The sequence below is a fragment of the Cyclospora cayetanensis genome, unplaced genomic scaffold (genome assembly GCF_002999335.1).
Source record: "Cyclospora cayetanensis isolate NF1_C8 unplaced genomic scaffold, CcayRef3 CcayRef3_contig_43, whole genome shotgun sequence".
Lineage (NCBI taxonomy): Eukaryota > Apicomplexa > Conoidasida > Eucoccidiorida > Eimeriidae > Cyclospora > Cyclospora cayetanensis.
In genome coordinates this window covers 44808-66471 of record NW_020312403.1, presented here as the reverse complement: position 1 = coordinate 66471, position 21664 = coordinate 44808, and the positions used below count along the sequence as shown (strand labels likewise).

Below are 21664 nucleotides of genomic sequence, written 5' to 3'. Positions count from 1 at the left end.
GCTAAAGCAAAATGCTATTTCCTACTCAATAGGAGCCATAGGCTAGAGCAGCAACAGCAAAGGCGGAAAAAGGCTCCACGCCTCTATGACATTACATCCCTCAGGATAGGCAAGTCCGCTGCGCACGCATCCTGGGAGGCACCCGAACGTAAACACCCATAAGACACACAGCTCTGTCTGTCACCTTTTCATTAATGCAGTTACGATACTTGGGGAGTTGCTCGCTGCCGTGGGGTCACTTAGGAGGATTGCGAGCGCACACAAAGTCTCCTCGAGTTAGCCACTGTTGCGGTGGCACAGCCTGTATTCAAGCCCTCTCCCAAATGGGGGAAGTGCGCCCTCTTGGATTTTAAAGAGCTCCATCATGCAGATGCAAGTAACGGCGTCCGCTTGTCTAGGTGGCACTTTGACAGCACAGGGGTGAGGCCGTCCAGGCTGTAATTCCAGGGGACCTCTAGGATGAGGTGGTGGTGTCTAAGATCAGGATAGGACCGTAAGCAGAGAGGGTGGCTCTGTACTTCTCGGGCACATAAGGGCTAGAGAGAGATAAAGGATGCACAGGGTAGAGCCTACGGAGCTACAAGTGCCCGTTGATCAGCGAGTCACACAAAAGGTGCACGGATTTGCCTACATGCGGACTTGCCCATACGCATGCCCGCATCGCGCAGCCGCCGTTTGCTTGTAGCGCTCTGCGTTGCGCGGTGTTGTGTGATTTTCTCGTCATAAGTGAAACAAAGGGCCCCACAGGGAGAGGGCCGGAGCGGTTTTTTGGCGTGTATGTATGCGGCTTCTAAGCTACAGCCAAAAGGCTCTCTGCAGCTGTGCAGCGTTCGACCGGAATAGTCTTTCTTTGCTTGCTCCTCGCGCCCGTGCATTGAGTGCCCTATTCCTAGAGCCGGGCTAAAATTTCTTGCTGCGGAGCCTTTTCGAGGGCTGTCGTGTTCATCAGAATAATGGCCGCTGTGGTATCGTCATAGAGTCGTCTTCTCTGCTTGGGCGGAGCAGAGAGGATTGCCTCGACGGAAGTGCCCGCTTCTTCTGCAGCGCGCCGTAGCACTTCGTGCACCACTCTGCAGCAGCAGGCATCCGCATGAAGCAAGCTGAAAGAGTGCACATCTCGAGGTGTCTCCCTTTCCCTGCAGCAGTTGCCGAATCCACGTTCACCAGGCACACATGGACAGCCTGCTGCCACGCAACTGCAGCAGCTGGAGCGGCCACCAATACCTGAGGCTTGCCGTTCCTTCCCGTTCCTCCCGCCTCCGACCCTTTTCTCCCCTCGCACTACCCCCCACGCGCTCCCAGTGCACTTACGCGTCAGCCGCCTGCTGAGCCGCTTCCGATGAGCCCATGCCGTTCATCAGGCTGCCGCTGGCTTCTAGGGAACTCCGGACAATAGCGGCTGCTTCACGAGGCGTCAAAAAGTCCCAAACGCCATCCGTGCCAACGACTACAAACTCTTCGTTGCCTAGTCTTGGAAAACTTTTCGTTTGGGGTTCTACAACAACATACGGAAAGGAAAAGACTTCCTGAGGCGCTTTCTCGGAGCTCGTTCTTGTCGGTGCTGCAGCGTTGGTGGCAGTGCTGCTGCTGCCGGGGGAACGTCGACGCCTGCCTCTCTGCAGCTCCTGCCAGTACTTCTCATCCTTCAAGGAAAAGTCCCCGAAGACGCGAGTTGGCTGCAGACGGCCCTTCACGTAGCAAGCGCTGCGCTGCGTCTCGCTCCCTGCACGGCGGCATATGTGCAAGCAGGAAAGTCTGCAAACGGACCAACGGTTGTTGCAAATGCTTCTATCGGCAGCAGAGGCACAGTGGATGGCTACTGGGCAGGCCAGGGAGTGCACAGAAAGCAGCCCGTTTCTCCTGTAGCAGCAATGGAGTGGTGTGCCGACCGTAGCAGCGAAACTCTACACTACGCCCCCAGTACCAAAGTTTGTGGCTCTGCTGTCGCTGTGTCTGTACTGTGCTGTGCATAAGCACTTTGCATGCATGAAGAAGCTCGAAGGGGGGCGGCTGTGCAGTTGGTGCGTGCATGGACGTTCTTGAAACATACCGAGGAGGCCAAGGCTGTTCAGTAAGAAATGAAACTTGTTTTGGGGCTTCCGCGGCTCCTGCCATTCTCTCTTGCAAATCACCTGGTGTGCATGTCTCGCATGCACATCAACATATTTGAATACATGTGCATGGACACGGGGTCACATCCACACACATAGACCGATGCACACATACATGCATTCATGCAGCCGTACATTCGTACCAACCTACATGCAGATTAACAAACATTCATGCATGCATACATGCATAAAAGCGAATCTCGGATGCAGGACAGCAACAAAACGGGCACGACTGCAAAGGAGCTGCCACCGACTTAGAGGCACAGAAACACGCACCCGAGGACGGAGGAACAAAAGAAAACGGCATCGGCAGACACAATGGCAGCCACAGGACTTACGACGTCATCCTCAAGGGGGTGCAGTTGCTGCAGACGCCGCCTCTCCTCTGGCGAGTTTGCATTGTGCTGCACATTGAGCTCAACCACTTCTGGCCCCTCCTCGTTCTTCCTACTGCTTCTGCCTTTGCGCTGCAGGACAGCCATGCAATCGCCGCTGTTGGCGACAACCACTCCCTTTTCTGTAAAAAGCAAGGCAATGCAGCAGGCTCCAACCTGCATGCGGCAAGCATGCACGCGCGCAAGCAGGGGCGGAAGGATCACAGGCCTCCCGCAGATGAGGTTTCACAGAAAAAGAATAGCACACGGCGATACAAACAACCAAAAAACAACATGCAGGCTCGCCTGAAGTCATGAATCCGGATCACTAACTGCGAATTCACTCAAACACGGACTGATCGCATGCGCGAGTGCACTGATATTCACGAAGTCAATGCAGCATATCCCCCCCACCCCCCACCCCACTGTGAACCCCAACACGCATGAGGTGAGTTCCCGCGGCCTTTTCTCGCTTTCACGCCGCTGCCTTGAAGGCCTCTGATCGCTGCATCCTCCCGAGGAAACGCATGCAGCGATAAGGCAGCCCATATGCACGCCCTTGCGCAGACATATGCACTGCAAAGGCGCTGTCCATAGGTGGTAAAGGGCAGCAGTAACAGCAGCAGCAGTATCAGACTTGCCCTGACACTCCGTTTGATACCGATCCCATACGCTGCATCGACAGAAGCGCCTATAGCTTCATCCTGCAGCAGCAGGCAGAAATCAGCAGGGAAGGCACGATCTCCTTGAGCAACAACAGCACTTCTAGCCACCACCCGCAGCATTATTTTATAGCCGCAGCAGACGACTAGGAACCACCCAGCCAAATACACAGCCGTGGAGTAGGGAAGGGAAGAAAGACGCTCTCGAGGAAAACGTCGTGCTGCCTGTACACCCGAATTCGGGGTTGTGATGCCAACGCATCCACAGGTTGTTCCTTCTTTAGAGGGGTCAAACAAAAAATTCTCCTCCCGTTTATCTCTTGCCCAACGCGAAGGGAGGAGCCAACCCCGAGAAGCAACGCAGACAACGCACCAGGCGGCAAAAGGCGCGACTAAGTGCTTTTTCCATCATTTCCAAATCGCCGGGATCGCCTGTTGCTGCCAGTTCAGCAGCCACAAAGCGTGGGAGTTCCGCGTGAACGTATTCAGCTGCAACCGCAGGAAGAGCAGCAGAGATTGCACGCAGAATAGGAAGCGTCGGAGCTGCTCGAGGCGCTGTTTCACGAGGCTGAATCTTGAGTTTGGAGTAGGTGTTTCGTAGGAGCAGCGACACCAGCAACAAACGGCTCTCTGAAGCAAAAGCTCACCGACTTCAGGACCGCCATGGCCGTCCACGATGGCAACGAGGCAGCAAGGCCGTTGCAGGTTTCCCTCCTTCGAGCGAATTGCCAGCTGAACGGATTGCACGACGGCAGCACCTGGTGGGGGTGTGTCAGAGGAGGTGCCTGCGGCAGCAGCAGCCCCAGTGGCTGCGGCCTCTGGAAAAATCCGCTGCGCGAGGAGCTCCTGCTGATTCTGTGTAGCAGCGAAACCAGCGGGTGTTGCGGCTCCCGTGGCACCAGCAGCGACAGCGCTGACATTGGCGATGAGCGCTCTGTCCTCAACAGGGCTGTTTGCAGCCACTTGGGAAACACCGGCTGCAAGGCCTAAGTGCTGCAGAGCCAGTTGTGTGGGCTGTACAGACAGCGACCATGCACTTCGAGGCTGCTTCACGAGTTGCTGCAGCAGCAGCGAATGCCTTTGCGCTTCATGCTGCTGTGGCTGCTCGCATCGCGCTGGCGACTGGAGAAATATCGCCCCCCAGGAACCCTTCTTCCCAGCTACGCCCTGCCTCTGCCCGCGTCTGTTGCCTTGCGGAGCCAGCAGCGGCTTCAGCGGCTGCGACTGCTGCCGCTGCTGCATGCTCTTGAAGGCGAAGGCAGGCAGCGCTGCAAGCGCGAAAGCCCATAGCATGGCAGAAGAACGCGGCGAGGAGCAACAAACCGCAGGGCCAGCCGCTCCCTGCGGAGGGGTGGCTGCTCTGCGGGGGCATGCTGCGAAAGACGCATAGCGGCGTTGTTGCTTTGAAGGAGCAGGGGCAGAAGCAGCAGCAGCAACAGTCCAGTCGCCTTGCGTTGGAAAGGCGAGGCGCAGTGAAGGCCACACAGCTGCCGCATCCCCCTGAATAACCCCCCGCACACTGGACCTGCCCCTGCTGCGCTCTGCCAAGCGGCGCAGCGTAGCCGCAGCAACAGCCACAACTGCTGAAGGCTGCCTCCGCTGTGGCTGCATGGTCAATCCCACAAGGCAAGCTGCCCAGTCTCGGAGGGAGAGACGGGGGAAGGGGAAAGTCTGAGATGCAACACAGACAGCTGTCACGCACGAGCAAATCGCTTGAGACAGCGTCGTGTGCCTCTCGGCCTTCTCGCCCTCTCTGAGGCAGAAAGCGGAAGCAGGCTCAACAGACAGCGGAGGAGGGTGAATAGAGGTTCCCCCTGCTCCCGGGGGTTGAGTTGCGGGAGGTGCGCCGGCAGCACACGAAGAGGAGCATAAATACACCTAAACACCAGAAGGAATAAGGCAAAAAGAGGCAAAAGAATCGGATCTCTCTGCCCACTGGGCTTGCTCCTCCCGCCTGCCCCGTGTGTCTTGTCGACAGCAGCAGCAGCTGGCGACTGCTGCTGCTGTCGCCGCCGCTGGATTGTGCGTAGGTGGACCGGACGGAGGAAGGGATCCTTGAAGGGAAAATGACTGGCTCTCTTGCTGAAATATTTCTTACTTTCTCCTCATTTAGGCCTAGCTGCTGTTTCCACTACCGCAAGCGTTCCGTCGAGCCGCGCCAGGAAGAAGATTGCCACCATCATGCCCAGCGGCGGGGGGAGGGGGGCCCCTCCTGTAGGGGCCTCCTGATCTTAAAGTGCAAATTCGCATGACCATCCGACTCTTTTTCGCACCCTCCCCCCGTTCCCTGCACTTAGGTCTCTTTTTTACCCCAGTCCCCTTCCTTCGTGGCAGCTGAAGGCTGCGCCGCATCGATGCACTTCATCAAACGCGGAAATATAGCGGCTTTCTTTGCTGCGGCGCAGCAGACAGCCAAAGCATCAACATCTACTGCTCCTCCGTTCTTGACCTCCTCCGCTGGCGTGGCGACTTCCGGCAACGTGTCGCACTTGGCAGGAGCAGCTGCAGCATCACCAGCGCCGCCGCCCCTGTGCCGAAGAGCCTTGTGTGAAACGCACGAAAGGACGGCTGCAGATGCTGCATCCGCCACCCCTCAACATTCTGCTCGAGCAGCTGCAACACCGGCGCTGGGAACGGCTGCAGCAGCAGCTGCTCCAGTAAAGGCACCAGGGGGAGCTGCAGGGGAGTCTCCTTTAAAGGTTCTACGCAGGGCAGTAAGACGCGGAAAACCCTTGTTGCTGCTTCAGTGTGCTGCTTCTAGTGCCTTGGACGCCATGCAGCGGCAAGAGGTGTCGCCTCGGGAGGCGGCTCAGGTGCTGCAGGTGCTGTCAAGACACCACGAGCTGCTGCCACGACACGTGTGGCGAGATGCAGCAGCAGCCCTCTTGCCCCTCCTGAAGAAGCAGCGTCAGCTTGTAGATGCACCGCTGCTGCTTTCCAGCCAAAGTTACCGCAAGCAGCATGATCCTGAAAAGCCGAGAGCGCCTTCTCAGCGGCAGCAACAGCTGACACTCGGTGATATCGTCACCATCTTCAATGCCTTTGCCCGAGTAAACCACAGGCCTTCTCTTCTTCTTCAGGAGGCTCTCCGCCTCATTTCTCCGCAAGACGCCGCAGAAACGCAGCAGCAGCAGAAAAAAGCAGACTATAAAAGACACAGCAGACTTGGTCGTGCAGCCTTTGCAGAGCACAGCGCTGGTAGCGTTCCACAGGAGCAACAGGCCCTGCAGCAACACGCTCAAGAGTCTCAAAGGGCAGCTAGCTCTGCTTCTGAGGAAACTGTTGCTGCCGATGCTGTTGCTGCTGGTCGTACTGAGGCGAATATATGGGCTCTCAGGACGAACTCCGAGAGGAGAGAAGGCGCTGACACACCTGCAGCAACAACGCCAACGTCGAACCCTCAGGCAGCAGCTTCGGAAATACCAGCTCCGGTAAATCTCGTAGGCGCAGAGGGGGAGTGTAGGAGTATGCTGCAGCCGTCGCCTGCTGCCACGCGCTCTACCGACAGAGACTTGCTGCTGCTGCTGCATGCTGTAGCGAAGCTGCAGCTAAGTGCTCCTAGTCTGTTGCGGCAGCTGCGGCAGTGGCTGCTGCAGTCCTCCGAACGGCTGCGTCCACTGCAGCTAGCCGTTGCACTGCACGCCCTCGCGGCAGCAAAACATGCAGATGCAGAAGTGCTGCGCACAGTGGGAGACGTGTTGCTGCAGCAGACGCAGCAGACTGAATACAGGCAGCAGCATGGGCTGCTGCGGCTGCATGCACTCGACGCAGGTGGAATCAGTATGCTCCTGCTCGCACAGCTGCGGATGAAGACTGCGGACTCACGTCTCTGCAGACCCTTGCTGCAGCATCTTCTCTCCAATGAAAGCAGAAAACCTAGCAGAAAAAGAAGCGAATTGCTCAACACGTCCAGCACCAGAGACTTCGACACAGCGCCGGCATCTGCAGAGAGTCGCACGCCTTCAACAACCACTAGAAGGAGGGACTATCAACTTGACGATCACCATCAGGACCCCAACACTAACGACGTATCTTTGCAATTACAGCATTTTAGAGGAAAAGAACTTGCAATCCTTCTGCTGTACTTGTCAAGGTACCATAGGTTTCATCCACCAGCAATGGTGAAGAGCATTGCAGAAGAAAGCCTGCTCTTGCTGCCCTCCTTAAGGGACAGAGCGCTGCTTCTATCGGCGCATGCACTGGCGCTGCTTCTCCCACAGCTGCAACGGCAGCAAAAGGAACAACAAGGGCAGCTGTCAGAGCAGGAAGACAGTGCAGCAGGAGAGCTGCTGCGTCGGCAGCAGGATCGCGTGGCTTCAATTGTTGCTGCTCGTTTTGCTGCACGTCCTCCTGGGGGGCACCTGGCCTTCGCGCTGCTTCACGTGCTGCAGCTGCTGCTTGGTGGACTTAGGCAGCAGGAGTTTCCTTCATGCTGTCTCGATCTGCTGCAGTCGCTACAGCAGCTGCTTGCCCGTTCTCTGCAGTCGCTGACAGATGCCCAGCTGGCGCGCACTGCTGCGGCTGCTGCTGCTCTGGGGTGTATGGACAGTTCCCTTCGAGACCGCCTGCTCACAGAGGGAGCTTGTCGCTTGCATGACTTCCATCCAAAGCATGCGAAGATGTTGCTGGCCGCGCTGCAGCAGCAACAACCGTGGGAAGCGGAGGGATCCGACTTGCACTGCGAAGGCGAGGAGGGGTCGATCCATTACTTAGGGGAGTCCAAGCTGCTTCAACGACACATTGAAGGTTCAGCAGAGGTGTTGCAAGCTCTGGCTGCGCGCGCATCTGAATCTACGCATCAGGCCTCTCCTCCGTGACTGCCGCTTCAGGGTGTCTTGCCACCTCTGCATTTTCTCCTTAGGGCCTCTCGGACCTTATTCCATCAGGTGCCATGGTGGTCTCTCGTATGAGTGCATCGCTTTCTTCTCGCATTTTAAAATTGTACTCGGGTCTGTCATATTTGAAGCGGAGAGGCGGTACGGCGACTGCCAAAGCGCAAGGACCGTAGCGCACACCGCTCCCATTCGCTCGAGAAGTTTTCTGTGATGTCGAGAAAAAGCCGCTTTTTATGTGGATAACTATGGGCCGCCGTTTGTCTTTTTGTCTGGTGAAATTCCACACACTGATCTGCATTGCAACGCTCGTTGAGATCCGTAGGGAGAGTCTTTCCGCCTTAATTCACTACAAAGCTTGCTAGAAATTCATGTTTAGCATCTCTAGAGATGTCCCCTGCTACCTCCCCGTGCTGATCAGAAGTAGCGCCAGAGGCCTTTGGAGGAAAAAGGAGGGAAGGCCACTGCTAGGCTGCATGAGCGCTGCGGAAAGCTGTGACCTCGATGCGTATGTACTCGCACCTAGTCGTACATACACATACTTATAAGGCAACGGCGCTCCCAGCTACACTGACTCGCGCAGAAGTGCCGAGAGAACCAACCCCGCATACTTTTTTGCAGCAAGTAGCATGTGAGTGCGCCGTAATCGAACAGTCAATCCCACAGTTCTTCATTAAGCGGAGATAGGACAACGGTAAGTGCCCCCATTGATTCAGGGCCCACTGCGTGTGATGTTTTGCTTGTTAGGTAGAGCCTGTGTGATGGCAAGCGTTCGGGGGTCATCGGGGTCTAAGACGCTAGTGGCATTTTCTGTTCACCAGCTCTTGAGTTGGCAAGACAACGACTAAGCCTGTCGAAAGCATCTTTCAATGGCTTTTGGCATATTGGTGTGTCGTCTCTGCAAGGGCATGACGCTCGGCGTCAGGGGTCTTCAAAGTATGGATTTCGGGAACAGTTAGTCCACACCGAAAAACGCTGGATGGCAGTGGGGCGAATGGGGCAAAGACTAAACGTCCGTGATGCTTTGTTGTTGCGCATACTGCCACACAGGATCACGCGAAGACAGAAAGTAATGCAGAAGAGTGCAAAAGTGCAACTTGTCGCTCTAGAGCGGCACGGTGTGCGACATCATAGAACAGAGTCAGCATGAACATTGCTGCCACACGGGGTATAGGGCCCTCGGCGTTGTGGCCTGTTAGGCCCTTCAATCATTCACACACATGGTTGCTCTAATAGGATTTCTTTTCAAATCCTCTTTTTAGGCTCTGTCATAGTGTTTTTCTCTCGCTGTTCTTGCAATCTCTTCGTGTGTTACTGCCATCCCTCGCTTATGGCAGAGGCGGCATGCGCCCCCCCTCGCTTCCGCCCTCTACGCCGTTGCTCGACCTGCCTACCGCTTCTTTCCCTTCCTACAGTCCTGCACTGCGGCATCAGCAAGTTTGCTTTCTTTGCATTTCCCTTTGGATTGTGGGCCTTATACCCTCATAGCGGCTATCTGAACCCTCCTACAAACGGCTGGTTGTCTGCGCCTGCAGCAGCTCACCGGTGGCACGGTAGCGGGGGCGTTACGGCTGCGTTGGGAATCCTATCATGGGGGAACTTCTGTCGAGTATCTGGCTGCATGTATTCCCTGTTTGCTGGAGCCACGGCTTTCTTTTGCCTGAACGGCTTTCCCCGCCGTCCTTTGACGCCCCTCTACAGCCCAGTCCGAATCTGTTGTAGTGCCTTTGAAAGAGCTATCAGACACGCGCAGCACCTTCTTCTCCACGCCTAGTCTGTACGGCGCGGGGAAGAATGGCGCTTAATCCAGTTTTGGCGGAGGACGCTTCCGGCTCCCTGTTCCCGCTACCCCAGTCGGGCGAGGTCTTTTTCTTGAAACGCGCATCCATCGGTTTCAAACTCAAGGGCCCTGGGGTATCCCTAAAGGGAAACGGCAGCTTTTTTCTCAGCAGCCAGCGCATCGTTTTTTTAAAGCAAGGCAAGGTTCAGACGCATGGATCCTTTTCCTCATGCGAGCTGCCGCTACACCTCGTGCAACGGGCGCAGTTCAAACAGCCCATTTTTGGAGCGAACTATATCGAAGGCACAGTACACCCCAAGCAAGAGGCCGAAAGCCCCCTTCAAGGCACGAGCACCTGGTCGCTCACCTTTAACGCCGGAGGATGCGGAACCTTCATTAACATCTTTTTCAGAATCTGGAGGCAAGCTCGGAACCACCAACAACCCGACGACGCCCTAGTGCAACAACTGCAATTTGGAGCTGCGGCTGCCTTCGTGGACCCTAGCGACCCATCAATTGTGTATGTTTCGCAGCCTCAACCCGTAGGTCAGCAGCCACCCCACTCCCAGTTGCAACAGCAACCACAACCACCCGGTATGCCGCAACAAACACACCAGTTCACAGCGTCTTCCGCCACACCTCAGCATCCGCCGTGGCAACAGCAACAGTGGCAACCTCCTCCGCAGCAGTATCCCCCCCCTCAGCAGCAGCACCAGCAGCCCCCAGGACAACCCTCGTCACAGGTACACCCCCAACAACAACCTTGGTATCCACAACAACAACCTTGGTATCCACAACAACAGCCGTGGCAGCAGCAGCAACAGCCGTGGCAGCAGCAGCAACAGCCGTGGCAGCAGCAGCAACAGCCGTGGCAGCAGCAGCAACAACAACAGCCTGGGCAGTCCCCTCCTCAACAGCAACCACAAGCTCCGGAATTTTCAGGTAGACCCCGCCCCCCTGAGTCTGTGCTGTAGCTTTATGAAGAGGTGCATGCGGTCGGCTACCCAGCCGTTACTCAGCGGACCTCGCTGCTTTGCACCATCCTATGCGTCTTGAATTCCATGTTTCTTGAAATCCATGTTTCTTGCTTTTTTTGAGGCGCTGCGGAGAAACTCCTCACGCCCAACGCACGCGCGAAACATCCGGAAATTCACGCGCGTCCCCTCAGGCTTGACTGCGCTTCCAGCGTATATCCTTTTTTCCTAGTTTTTCTACCTAAGAAAATGTAAGACTGCTCTCCTTTGAGGCAGCTAAGCTGCGCCTTACGTCGTGCCGCACATGGGGATGGCTCCCAGGGCCCTCCTGTATAGCTGCAAGCAGTGGAACGGAAAACTGCGTTTCGGCTATCACCCGATTCCTAAAACACCTCGACATGCAGACAAACAGGACGTACTGGAAACGAGGGACTGCCTCCGGGAGGTTCTGACACACCATTGCCCGCCTTCTAAGTGTTCAGATTGCGGTCTGTTCATTGAAGGGAAGAGTAGCCGTCTTGGCATCAGCAAGGGGTCACACTAGCGACGCCTCTCACTGCTTCTGTCTCGGCTTCTACTTTTGCGCCCGTGCCTTTCCCTCTCCAACCCTCTGTCGCTGCTCTTTTCTTTGTTTCGTCTAGAACGCTCGTCTCGGGGATCTCTGTCTCTTGCCTCTCGGGAGGCCTCTCTTGAAGGGGACGCAGCGACTTTCTCCGCTTTAGTCACTGCATCTTTTCGTCTACCACTGCTGACGCTGAGATGGTCGTGCCCACTGCTGCTATCATCACGCCTGCTCTTATGGCGAGCCCTGATGTTGCTGCTGGTGCTTTCGTTGCTGCTGTGTCTTCGTTTGCTGCTGTGCCTCTCTACTTCCCGAGCGCTCTGCCGCTGCTCCTTTTTCACCATCTCGTCTTCCGATCTGCTTCCTCGGCCGCTACTACTGCTTCTGCTGCTACTCCTACTGCTAGTTGTACGCTGGTGCTTCTTAATTTGCTTCTTTAGGCGCTTCTTCTCTTTTTTCAACTTCTTCTTAAGCCTCCTGTCTTCTTGCATCAATTCCGACACCTCAGCATCCGCTTGCTCATTCATCTGCATCCCAAATAGAAAGCAACGGATGAGCGGACAAATAACACATCCATAAGCAATACGGGGAGAGATACATGAATAAATTTGCATTTACTCTGGTGCCTCCGTATATATATATACTCGCGTGTACTGCGTGTGTTGCCTAGAGGCGCACCTTCGAGAGCATCAGTTCAAACTCTTCAGCCCACATTTCGTCTACATCTTTACCCCCCTCAGCGGCGCGGGCCATTGCCTGCTGCTTTCGCTGTTCCTGCAGTCGCTGCTGTTGCTGACGCGACTTGCTAAGTTGCTGCTCCCTCTTCGTAACCAAATACTTATCGATCCCTGCACCCTCGGCGCCTGTGGGCTGGTACTCACAACCCTTCGCAAGGGAGCACACACATCCACACACCTACGCACATGTACTTACACTGAAACAAAGGTACGTTTGGCGAGGCGTATGATGAGGGAAAAGTCGGGAGGGAGGAGGGACATCCGTGGAATGTTCAAGAGTCATCCCCTGTCGAGCAAACATTCGTGATTGCGAAGCCAAGGAGGAAGCGCATCTGGTAGAGGAAAATGAGGCTGCATATGGTAACCTAAGGGTAAGGGGTCAATGCAGGAAGGCATGCATGCTAGCAACACAAGCGCACGAACAGAGTTCATGGTCTGCGCGTCAGCCTAGCAAGGTTCCTTCAGAAAAGAGAAGAGGTGGCAGGCAAGTGCCGAAGGTAAAAGCGTACACTGCGGGCAGCACGGGAAAAACCAATATGTAGAGGCTCTTGAGCAACAGAACCATCAGGTGACGGTTATGGAGTACCTCTTTGTCTGCATTTGGTGGCCTGAAATCCTTGCAGTGATCAACACGAAGAGTTCTTTGCAAAAGTTTCATGCCGTTTGCATTATCAACTGCCAAGATTGTTGAACGTTGGTCCTCATACCCCAAAAATCCGAACCCCCGGGGGACGCCTGTGCAGCCAGCAAAATGCAAAGCGAAAGGTCAAGAAAAGGGAGACAGGTGATGAAGCAACGATGGTGATGACAATGCACAGGCAGAAGATCGCGAAGATGAGGGTGAACAGGAGCCTGACAATGAAAGGGCGGCACAGGGAAACGGTGAGGCTATGCCAAAAGAAGACGATGAAAGCGAGGGATGAAGAAATGCTCCTGCTGAGAAGCGACCCGGAAGATGGGAAGGAGGGAAGGCAAAAAGGGGGATTCACTCTCTCACGAAGAGAAACTTAGATACACGCGGAGGGAATCCAGATAGAGAACAGAGGAAAGTCGTTACATAATTAAGACCCTTCATGCGTACCTGTCTTTTGATCTCTGATGAGGACGACATCAATGGGCTCTCCCCATTGGGAAAAAACAATCGCAACATCGCCCTCTGTCAGACGCGGGTCTAATCCACCTAAAGGCAATGGCACCGTGTACTGGGAAAGAACGCAGCGTGCATGCACGAAGGGAGCTGCACACAGAGCTCTGCAGCGAAAAGTTCGGCGATCAAGAGAGAAACAAACACGCACAGACACAAACAAGGGCACAGTACCCCCGCTCGACACCCCCATCGCACAAACAACAAACGAAATAGAAACAAGGGCGAGTGAGCAAATGCCGCGGAGCCACGAAAAATGCCAATCGGCAGGTTGAGAAGGGAAGGATGGATGCCTCGCAGGGATAATTTGTGGTGTGGTGCCCTTCTTTTCCCCGTGCTTCTATTGATACAGCATACGGAATAAGTTGAAACTCTTGGGCCTTAGTCATACGAACACGGCTGAGGTTTCTGCGTCCTGTCGCCTTATATCCCCTGCGCTTTTCCCCCCCTCCCCCCAAAACGGTTGCTTTTGCGAGACACGTGCATCTCTATATGTTACGACACTTTCATAGAGGGCAGGAGCCGAGAAGGAAATCAACAGGCAACGAATATGCTCACCAATATAGATGTAGCAGGAATCCTTGTACTGGTGGTGCCACGAGGCCTCCCCACTGATGCCCAGCCGAAGCTCCTCGGCGTTCAACCGCTGGACAGCATTGATGTTGCTGAACGCCCCTGTTACGTTCAATGACATCCTGTCAGTGCCAGGTTCTCAGGTTTAAGCGTAGAAGTTTTTGTGCGCCGGATCGAGGTCTATTTCTGTCAAGGCAGGAGGGGGGGAAGAATGAATGGACAGGACAGGAGGTAATAGACAGGGAACGGCTTGCGGCTTCTCACGACTCAGAAAAAAAGACGAAACTCTCGGCAAGAGACTGACGAAGGCAGATTCGCCTTCATCTGCGACCGATTTGGGGGGATCGGACGGCAGTGCCTCGGACGGCCAGGAGAACGAAAAGGCTGTAGAGCGAAGCTACACCGCGTCCAACACGAAAAGCTCACAAATCCCTGTCACGAAAAGAGCAAGAAAACCGCCCTTCCTGACGGGCGGAACCGAAACACATCAGAAAAACAAGCAGTCGAGCAACATCGCATTTACTTCAATTACGCATGTACGCGCAATCTAGCATTAACAAAGTTCGACAGGAATTTTACGCTTCTTGTTTGCTTGCTCAGTGGAGTCAAATTCGCTGCCAGGAAATAGGGGGCCCCCTAGGGTCCGCTGGACCCTATTCGCTTCTTTGACCCAGGGGCCCCAAGGGCCCCCTCCACCCGTCTTTGACCAAACCAGAGGCCCCTTTTTGACCCCATCTAGTTATTTCAAAGAAAGCCGAAGCGCTTGTTGCTTATAATATAGATACCTGTGCCTCTTGACTCACATTGTGTTGAGACGCTACCTCCCCGTTTGCCGCAGCACGACACTCCTGGCCCCTCCACTCGCCATCCTTTCTATCTGGCTGCCACCAACTGCACTCCGTCTTTTTCGATCAGTCCCTTCATCGTTTTCCGATGCAAATCTTAAGACGGCGTTCTTTTTCAGCCTTCGTCACGGCCTTCCTTCTGGTCCTTTGGGTATTCCTCCCGCGCGTCTAGATCACCTAGGTTCTTTTATGTCTTGCCCAGCTCGCTCTCTGACACAGTTTGACATCGGGGAGGGGTATTCATGAAGGCAGCAGCATCTGGGTAAACGTTAGAGTAGCGCGACCTCCCCTTTTCCACAGTCTGTACAGCAGGGTGTCTTGAGCGGGGAAGCAGCGAGGGACAGAACACCACGCTTTTCGCCCCTGCTTTCTTCCCCTCTTGGAGTCCGATTCGCGGTTCAAAGACGAGCTTGAAAAAGCTTTCCGTGGCTGCAGCAGTGTGTGGCTGCATTAGGGGCCCGATCAGGGGCTACCACTATAGCAGCAGTAGCGCTCATGGCACAACTTCCTCAGAAGCTGCCTTTCGAGGAGGGAGCCTCAGAAATCTCAGATTTGTATGAAGAAGCAATCAAGGGTACTTGCGCTGCCGAGATTGCGGCTGCCTTGCCTGTGGCTGCAGGACTCTATTTGCTGGCGCCCACTTTCCTTGCAGCTCCTTTTTGAACCAGTGTCGATCCTTTTTTCTCCCTTACTGCTGATGCTCTTCCGCATTCGCTTTTGCGCGGATTTTTGCCTGCCCCAAACCGCGGTCCGCTATCGCTAAGCTTACGTTTAGCTGACCTATTCCAGTGTCTCTCGGTGTGTGTATTAAGTGTGTGTGTATGCATATATGTATGTATGTGTGTGTGAGTACCTCTTTTACAGCAACGATTGCGCAGTGCCACTTGGTACAAAATGGAAAAGTTCTTGCTGCCATTGAAAAGGTATTTTTGCTCAGGGTCCAGCAGCGATTGTGTGTGTATATATAGCCGCGCATCTGCCGTTCGTGCTCAGTATCCCCCTTTACCGTCTAAAATATCCCCCTTTACCGTCTAAAATATCCCCCTTTACCGTCTGATTCGGTCCCGCGAAGAGCTGCATATCGTTGCTTGAGGGGATATTTCAGTTTACTGCGCTCAAATGCACGTGCTCAAAAACGGCGCTGAAGAGGCGAGGCGGAGGGGGCTTTCTGTGAGGATGAAAGCCAACCCCTACCGCCTAGCTCGAACACGACAGCCTGCCCCCCTTCAGCTGTTGCTCTTGCTGCTGCTTCACGTGCAGAAGGGTGCTGCTTGCTTTCCTGCCTGTGCGCAGCAATGGAGGCATGCGCTTCGCAAGAAACAGGTCGAGCTCAGTCGGGCTGCTGCCTCGGTACGCTGCCCGTGTTGCCTTCGTTTGCCGCATTGTGGCTATTGCGCCTTCACTGCCGCATCTGTCTGCCCTCCCCCACCCCACCCCCCACCCCCCTGTCTCTCCCCGATTAACAACTGCCCACTGCTCTCCCCTGCTGCAGGCAGCAGCAGCAGCGAACACCATACGCCCTCGGACTGTCCGAGAGGCGCAGGAGACCAGTCAAACAGGATTGAAGACCCCTCCGAGCGCCTCCACTGGCGCTTCTGCTGCTGCTTTTGAGGGTGGAGCGTCGTCTTCCCTCCCGGGGAATAGTACACCGCTGAATGTAGAGCCAGGGTAACGCGCTGGAGAGACACCAGGAATGCGACGCCAAGGCAGCAGGAAGGCCTTTTGTGCTCTGAGAGAGACCCTTCCTTCATCTTCTCTCCTCGTGGCGATGCAGCGAGGGAGCAAGCCGCCACTCGTTGGCTACACGCCTGCTTCCAAAGCCTTCAACGTAGGGCGGTGCATAAGGGGTCACCTGCTTTTTTCGGTGTGTTTGTGGTCAGCGCAACCGCTCGAGCAGCATCCGAGCCGCCGTCAAGAGCCACTGGGGCACCACGTGCCTCTGAGACTTCAGAGCCTAAAAATGAGGGCGAAGACGAAGGCGACGATACAGGTGCTTGCTCTCTCTCTCTCCTGCCGTTTGGTGCTCCCTCCGCCTTCACTCCCCTTGACTGCTGCTGACTTCGCATTGAGCCTTGCCTCCTTCCCTTCCCGCGATCCTGCGGCGCGTCCATCCTTCCTTGCCTCCCGTCTCGATGTTCTCCTGGGCGCGAGGGAGGGAGGCTTTGTTGCGTTGTGCTGGTGTGTGTCGTTGTGTTCGTCCTGACTGTCACTGCGATGCGCGCTTTCGGATGTGCTATCGGGGTAAACTCGTCGGCCCCTACGCGAAATGCACTATGACCTCCTCTTTACGCGTCATTCGCAGAAGACGAATTTGAAGACGCGGAAGTTGACGCAGCAGAGGAGGGCCCTCCAGTCTTGGGGGTGCCTCAAGGCCCCCTATGTGCGCTTCGGAATCCCACAGATGAGGGAGGGCAGCCCGAACCGCGAGTGGCTGCGACTGCATCAACAGGGGGAGGAGTCGAGGGTAGTGTCACGGCAGCAGCAGTAGCAGCAGCCCAGCCTCCTCATGCCACAGAGAACGCCTCGCAGCAAACCAAAGAATCGAAGTCCTTGGATCAAGAAGACAGCGGTAAGCGGTTCCCATCCCCTAAGAGCGCTGCGCATGGCTTCAAAAAATATGCTTGAGCCGACCTAGGGGGCTCCTGGCCGCTCTCGACGACTCTGGATGCAGGACGATTTCGCTCTCTATCCGTTTGCTAATTCAGATGAAGACAGAGAAGAGGGCTTCGGACTATCGGTTGACGATGTTTCTGACCTCGACGACGCAGAACCCCAAACCACCGATGGGATTTTCGGCTTCTTTGAGAAGGCATGTTTCGATCGTTTCTTTGTGTTGCTTTTCATTATTATGTCTGGGAATTTCTTCGTTGCAGCTCGCGATCCTGCTTCTTCTTGGTTTATTACTCCACACGACGGCACTGCACGCCGATCTCCGCTCTCCTCTCGCTGGTCACATGGTGCAGAGTATGCGTGCTAGCTCTGCAGTTTCCACTCATCGCTCACATCCTCCCTCCTTCGTGGGTGTAAATACTTGTGGCGTAGGGTCTACTTTGTTTGTACAAATAGGTTTTGCATGGTAAAAGGGCTTCAATTCTGAGGTTTCAGGTCGAGCGGTCGACTGCTGGCGCATCTCGACGGTCAAGCAAATGGAAAGTTCTTTTGCGACACGGAATTCTTCGGGCAAGCGTTCTGTCCCTCAGGGCTTATAATTCTCTGCCTCCTGCTTTCAATGGACGGGACTCGTATCTTGAATCTTAGTGCTCGTGCCATTCCCGCGCTAGTATTCGCGCGCATGCTTCATCCTATTTCTCCTCTGTATCTGCAGGTTGGCGGCCGAGAGATCCCCTTTGATCGATTTAACGGGGAATTTTTGTTCTGATGGACCCCATCGCATCTGCTGAAACAAAAACGGAATCTGGATGCCCCCCAAAGCTAGATCTGGCGGGCTCGTTACCTCCTTTTGCCACTGCCGTGCTCGCTGACCTTCGGCCGCACTCCGATACAGGAGGCTAGAGAACAAATTTGCCATGAAACACGCGACGCCTTTACATGCGTAGCACGCCAGTAGAGGCACAGAGGACTTCATGGGGGGCGCTAGTACGGGAGGCGCGGCGTCCTGTGAGTCCGAAATTGGGTGTTTCATGCAACTGCGTCATGAAGAGTTGTCCGAGGGAAACCCTAAGAGAGCCCCTTGACTTCAAATATTTGAGCATCAGACACTGTAGTGCTTCCAGTTTGATAGGTTGCGCGTCTGGCTTGTGTGTCCTACTGTAGAGGTTGGAGGGCTTTTTTAGACCCTCAGAGCAGAGCAGAAGAGACTTCTGCACACTGCTTGAAGTGACTAACTTGCTATGGGGCTTCAGGTTGTGTGTGCTTTGCACACCCAACACCCTTTGCTCTTTATTCATACGATATGTTGGCCTATATATCTACGCTACCTGCCTAACGGGTCGGTCCTGCTGCTACCGCTAGTTGAATACACACACTTCAGCGCGGCCCTAGAGAGCAGCACGTGCAGGAACCCCAAATGCTCTTGCTACCTGACGCCCCCCCCGGCAGCAAGAGTACCCGTAAGGGAAGAAGAGCCACAAGGTCTCTTCTTCTTCTTTGGCACAAGGACACAGGTGTTCCCGCGGTCGGTGGCAACTGCCTTTACGACTCCAGCGACGCTACCACCATCTACCGTTTCCGCGCACTCAAATTCCTAGTGGATGCACTGGCACAGAGAACGCGCTAAGCAGAGCAACGAAAACAGAACAGCTTCACAGCACTGGTGGGGCTGTGCTGTAGTTGGGCTGCAACGCCGTTCCCACGCGATCGGGCATCGAAAGAAGCAGCAGCAGCACACCCTAGGGACCTCCCTGAGCGTACTCTAGGGTCCTACAGGAGTAGGCAAGGTGATCCCATGAGGCCTTGCTCCCTCCGCAGGATCCTTGTGCAGCACCTTCGACGCACAGAACGACGCCTCTCTGGCTTCCAACCCTCTACAAGGCGAAGGCTGGAAGCCTCGCAGCAGGCGGGGAGTGAGGTGTTGCCAGCACATCCCAGAGGTGGTGTAACTAGCAATACATGCGTCCACAGCGAGCCTCGAAAGGTGCCTCAGGCGTGCAGGGAGCCTTGACAGCCCACCTGGACCTCTAGGCGGCTGCAGCAACTGCGCAAACGAGGAGCATGGCCAGAGACACAGGGGGGAAGGCCTCGTCTCCGTTGTGTTGCCTCCTGCAGATCACCACGACTTTCTGCTTGCCGCCTGTCACCTTGCGCTTCCTAGGCTGGTGATGGTGCTGCTGCAGGGGTTGCGGCAGGCAGTTTTTGGTACACGAAGGCGCTTCGTCCGCTGACTGGAGGTCTTCCAGCGATACAGAAAACGAGTCGACTACAGGGGTCAGAGCCACCAACGCGTGCGCCACCTTCCGCTCAAAGCCGTTCAGCCGCCACAACAACAAGCAGTAGCGGCCTTCACTGGCCTCGTTTGCAGTTGGATTCCCCCCCGTTGCCGATGCTGCCGCGGCTCCTCCTCTGCCCCCCGAAGCTCCTGCTGGCGCTGCCCTTGTGAGGCTGTGCAGTCGCCTCTTGAGACGCTTCAGCACTTGCGCTTCTTCCACGGAAAGAGACGACAGCGACAGCTCCTCGACACAAGGCGAGCCAGAGTCTCTCCTAAGGTGTGCGCAGCGCGTCGCGAGGCCGTCATTGTCGCCTCTGCCATTGTCATTCGTACTGCTGCTGGCAGCTTTGTTGTGGCTGCTCTCTTCTCTACAGCTGTTCTGTAGAATGGGTCGATCCTTCTTCCGCAGCTCTCCTGCTGCCGCAGCTGCAGCAGCCGGATGCAGGAGCTGCGAAAGGCCTCCCCGGACTGCGGCAAGCGATGGATATGCGCCTCTAATCGCCGCTTCCAGTGCGAAACTCAAGGCGTAAAGTGTTGCGGGGTCCTTCGTGATCGTTTTCAGAGGGCGAAACGCAGAGCGAAGAGACTTCATGCGCTGCACCGAAGGCAGATGCTGCAGCTCTGAAGGCTGCAGCTGCTGCAAGAGCACACGCTGGTCATCAAGCGCTCGAGCCAAAGCACCTGCAGTCGGCGAGAGCGCTGCTGGTGTTAGCGCTGCTGCTTGCAGCGCGCGCACTGACGACGCGATCTCCGATACTGCGTCTGCTGAAGGGAGAGACTCCACACCCCTGGAGGTACTTGCACTCGCCGAGACAGAAGGCCTCACGAGCGCCGAGCAGCCTAGCCGATCACAGGAAGCCGCCCTTCGCAATGGCCGTCCAGCCCTTTGCTGTTGCTGGTGCTGCTGTTTCTTCATGAGACTCAGGCAGTGCGCCTTCCTTTGCAGAAGCGCGTCTTCTCGCTTCTGTAGCGCCTGCTGCCCCTCTGACGAGGAGTCTTGTAGGCTTTCTGCCAGGGGAAAGGAAATTTTCCAAGTGCTTTCTTTCCGCTTGATATAGACATCGCGCGCGATCGGATCGTCCTGCAACAGCTCCCAGCACGAGGGGCCGCGGGAAACCCCCCACCTGTCTGTTGCGTCGGTCGGATTTTCCCCGGCTACAAAGATTAGACGTCTTAGTGCAGCCACAAGTAACTGCTGGTGCAACCAGCGTCGCTGCTTGTGCTTTCCACATCGCCTGCTGCCGCTGCCCTCCCCTTGCTGCTGCTGCCGTCTGCTGCGCCGCACACGAAAGCGGTAGCAGTCCTCCCCCGCGCTGCTGCTACCTGCATCTGTGTTTCCAGGAGTCGTGGCCTCGCCTCCTCCCGCCGTTCCGAGGGATCGATCTACGCCTGCACTGCACCCCGGGGGCAGTCCCCCCCCACTGCTGCTGCTGCTGCAGGAGGGGAGGGCCTGCAGCCACCGCACGCGTCTGTCTCCCGTCTCCGTGAGAACATGCGGTATTCTTCCTGCCGCTGCCGTGTCCAAAGAGGCTTCAGAGTCCGAGAGGCTTCGCGCCGCAGCGGCAACTCTTGCGGCTGCGAGCGCCCGCAGTGCCGGGTCAGAAACTGTCGGCGGACGAATTACGTCATCTGGGGGAACGCGCATAGCCGCAGACGCGGCTGTCGGGGTCACTTGGTTCTCTGGTGGATCTGGGGAGCCCTGGGAGACACCGGAGGGGAGTGCGATGATGCCTCCGAAGTCTTCCGCTCCCTCCGCCAGCATCGCTGGGGAGTGTTTGCTAAAAGGAAGTGTGCGGCCAAGGCGTAGCAAAGCACAAGGGAACCCTGGCGTAAGAGCCAAAAAAACTGTTGCGAGGCGCGGGCGGGTGCAGGAGGTGCTAACCCTCCATTTTACGGGACGTCGAAGGGAAGAGGGAGCCTGCGAATAGAGGGTTCTCGTGGGAGAGGAGTACTGCTAAGAGGGGTAAATAAACTGCCTTGATGTAGAAAACAATAGATCAAACCATAAATTTGCGTGATCTCGCTGATTTCCTGTTGTTGTGGACCTAATCGCCTTGCCTGGCCCCGAGCGCACGCTCCGTGTGTGGTAGAAGGCACCTGCTTTGCTGAGACGTTGTTTCTCTGATTTCGGAGTTAGGCAAAAGGCATGACCGGCGATGAGGGAAATGAGCAGGAAGATTGGGGA

General features: G+C 55.8%; 6 protein-coding genes across 6 annotated transcripts; 3 read left to right on the top strand and 3 right to left on the bottom strand.

Annotated features, from left to right (window-relative positions):
- Positions 1-889: 889 nt before the first annotated feature.
- On the bottom strand, positions 890-4212 carry LOC34619436 (probable protein phosphatase 2C 67; the record flags this gene model as incomplete). The annotated part of the gene is made up of 6 exons (XM_026334474.1): positions 890-1070; positions 1312-1723; positions 2051-2132; positions 2450-2662; positions 3521-3636; positions 3795-4212. Coding segments are annotated over 6 exons (1422 nt in total), but the record flags the coding sequence as incomplete, so codon positions are not given.
- Positions 4213-4438: 226 nt separating this feature from the next.
- Positions 4439-7964, top strand: LOC34619437. The gene is made up of 3 exons (XM_026334473.1): positions 4439-4531; positions 5445-6401; positions 6498-7964. The coding sequence occupies exons 1-3, from the start codon at positions 4439-4441 to the stop codon at positions 7962-7964; spliced, it is 2517 nt and encodes an 838-aa protein (XP_026190258.1).
- Positions 7965-9773: 1809 nt separating this feature from the next.
- On the top strand, positions 9774-10733 carry LOC34619438 (WW domain-binding protein 2). The gene is made up of 2 exons (XM_026334472.1): positions 9774-10382; positions 10512-10733. The coding sequence occupies exons 1-2, from the start codon at positions 9774-9776 to the stop codon at positions 10731-10733; spliced, it is 831 nt and encodes a 276-aa protein (XP_026190257.1).
- Positions 10734-10770: 37 nt separating this feature from the next.
- LOC34619439 (RNA-binding motif protein, X-linked 2) lies at positions 10771-13870 on the bottom strand. Its single transcript, XM_026334471.1, has 8 exons — positions 13735-13870; positions 13114-13212; positions 12619-12767; positions 11974-12180; positions 11696-11822; positions 11291-11421; positions 11026-11116; positions 10771-10871 (listed from the first exon to the last, which is right to left on the bottom strand). Exons 1-8 carry the CDS (start codon positions 13868-13870, stop codon positions 10771-10773), a joined length of 1041 nt encoding a protein of 346 aa, XP_026190256.1.
- Positions 13871-15089: 1219 nt separating this feature from the next.
- On the top strand, positions 15090-17973 carry LOC34619440. Its single transcript, XM_026334470.1, has 9 exons — positions 15090-15168; positions 15459-15517; positions 15888-15944; positions 16141-16237; positions 16369-16584; positions 16900-17189; positions 17230-17403; positions 17700-17774; positions 17920-17973. The coding sequence occupies exons 1-9, from the start codon at positions 15090-15092 to the stop codon at positions 17971-17973; spliced, it is 1101 nt and encodes a 366-aa protein (XP_026190255.1).
- A 1258-nt stretch (positions 17974-19231) lies between these two features.
- On the bottom strand, positions 19232-21241 carry LOC34619441. The gene is made up of 2 exons (XM_026334469.1): positions 19768-21241; positions 19232-19611 (listed from the first exon to the last, which is right to left on the bottom strand). The coding sequence occupies exons 1-2, from the start codon at positions 21239-21241 to the stop codon at positions 19232-19234; spliced, it is 1854 nt and encodes a 617-aa protein (XP_026190254.1).
- Positions 21242-21664: the final 423 nt, after the last annotated feature.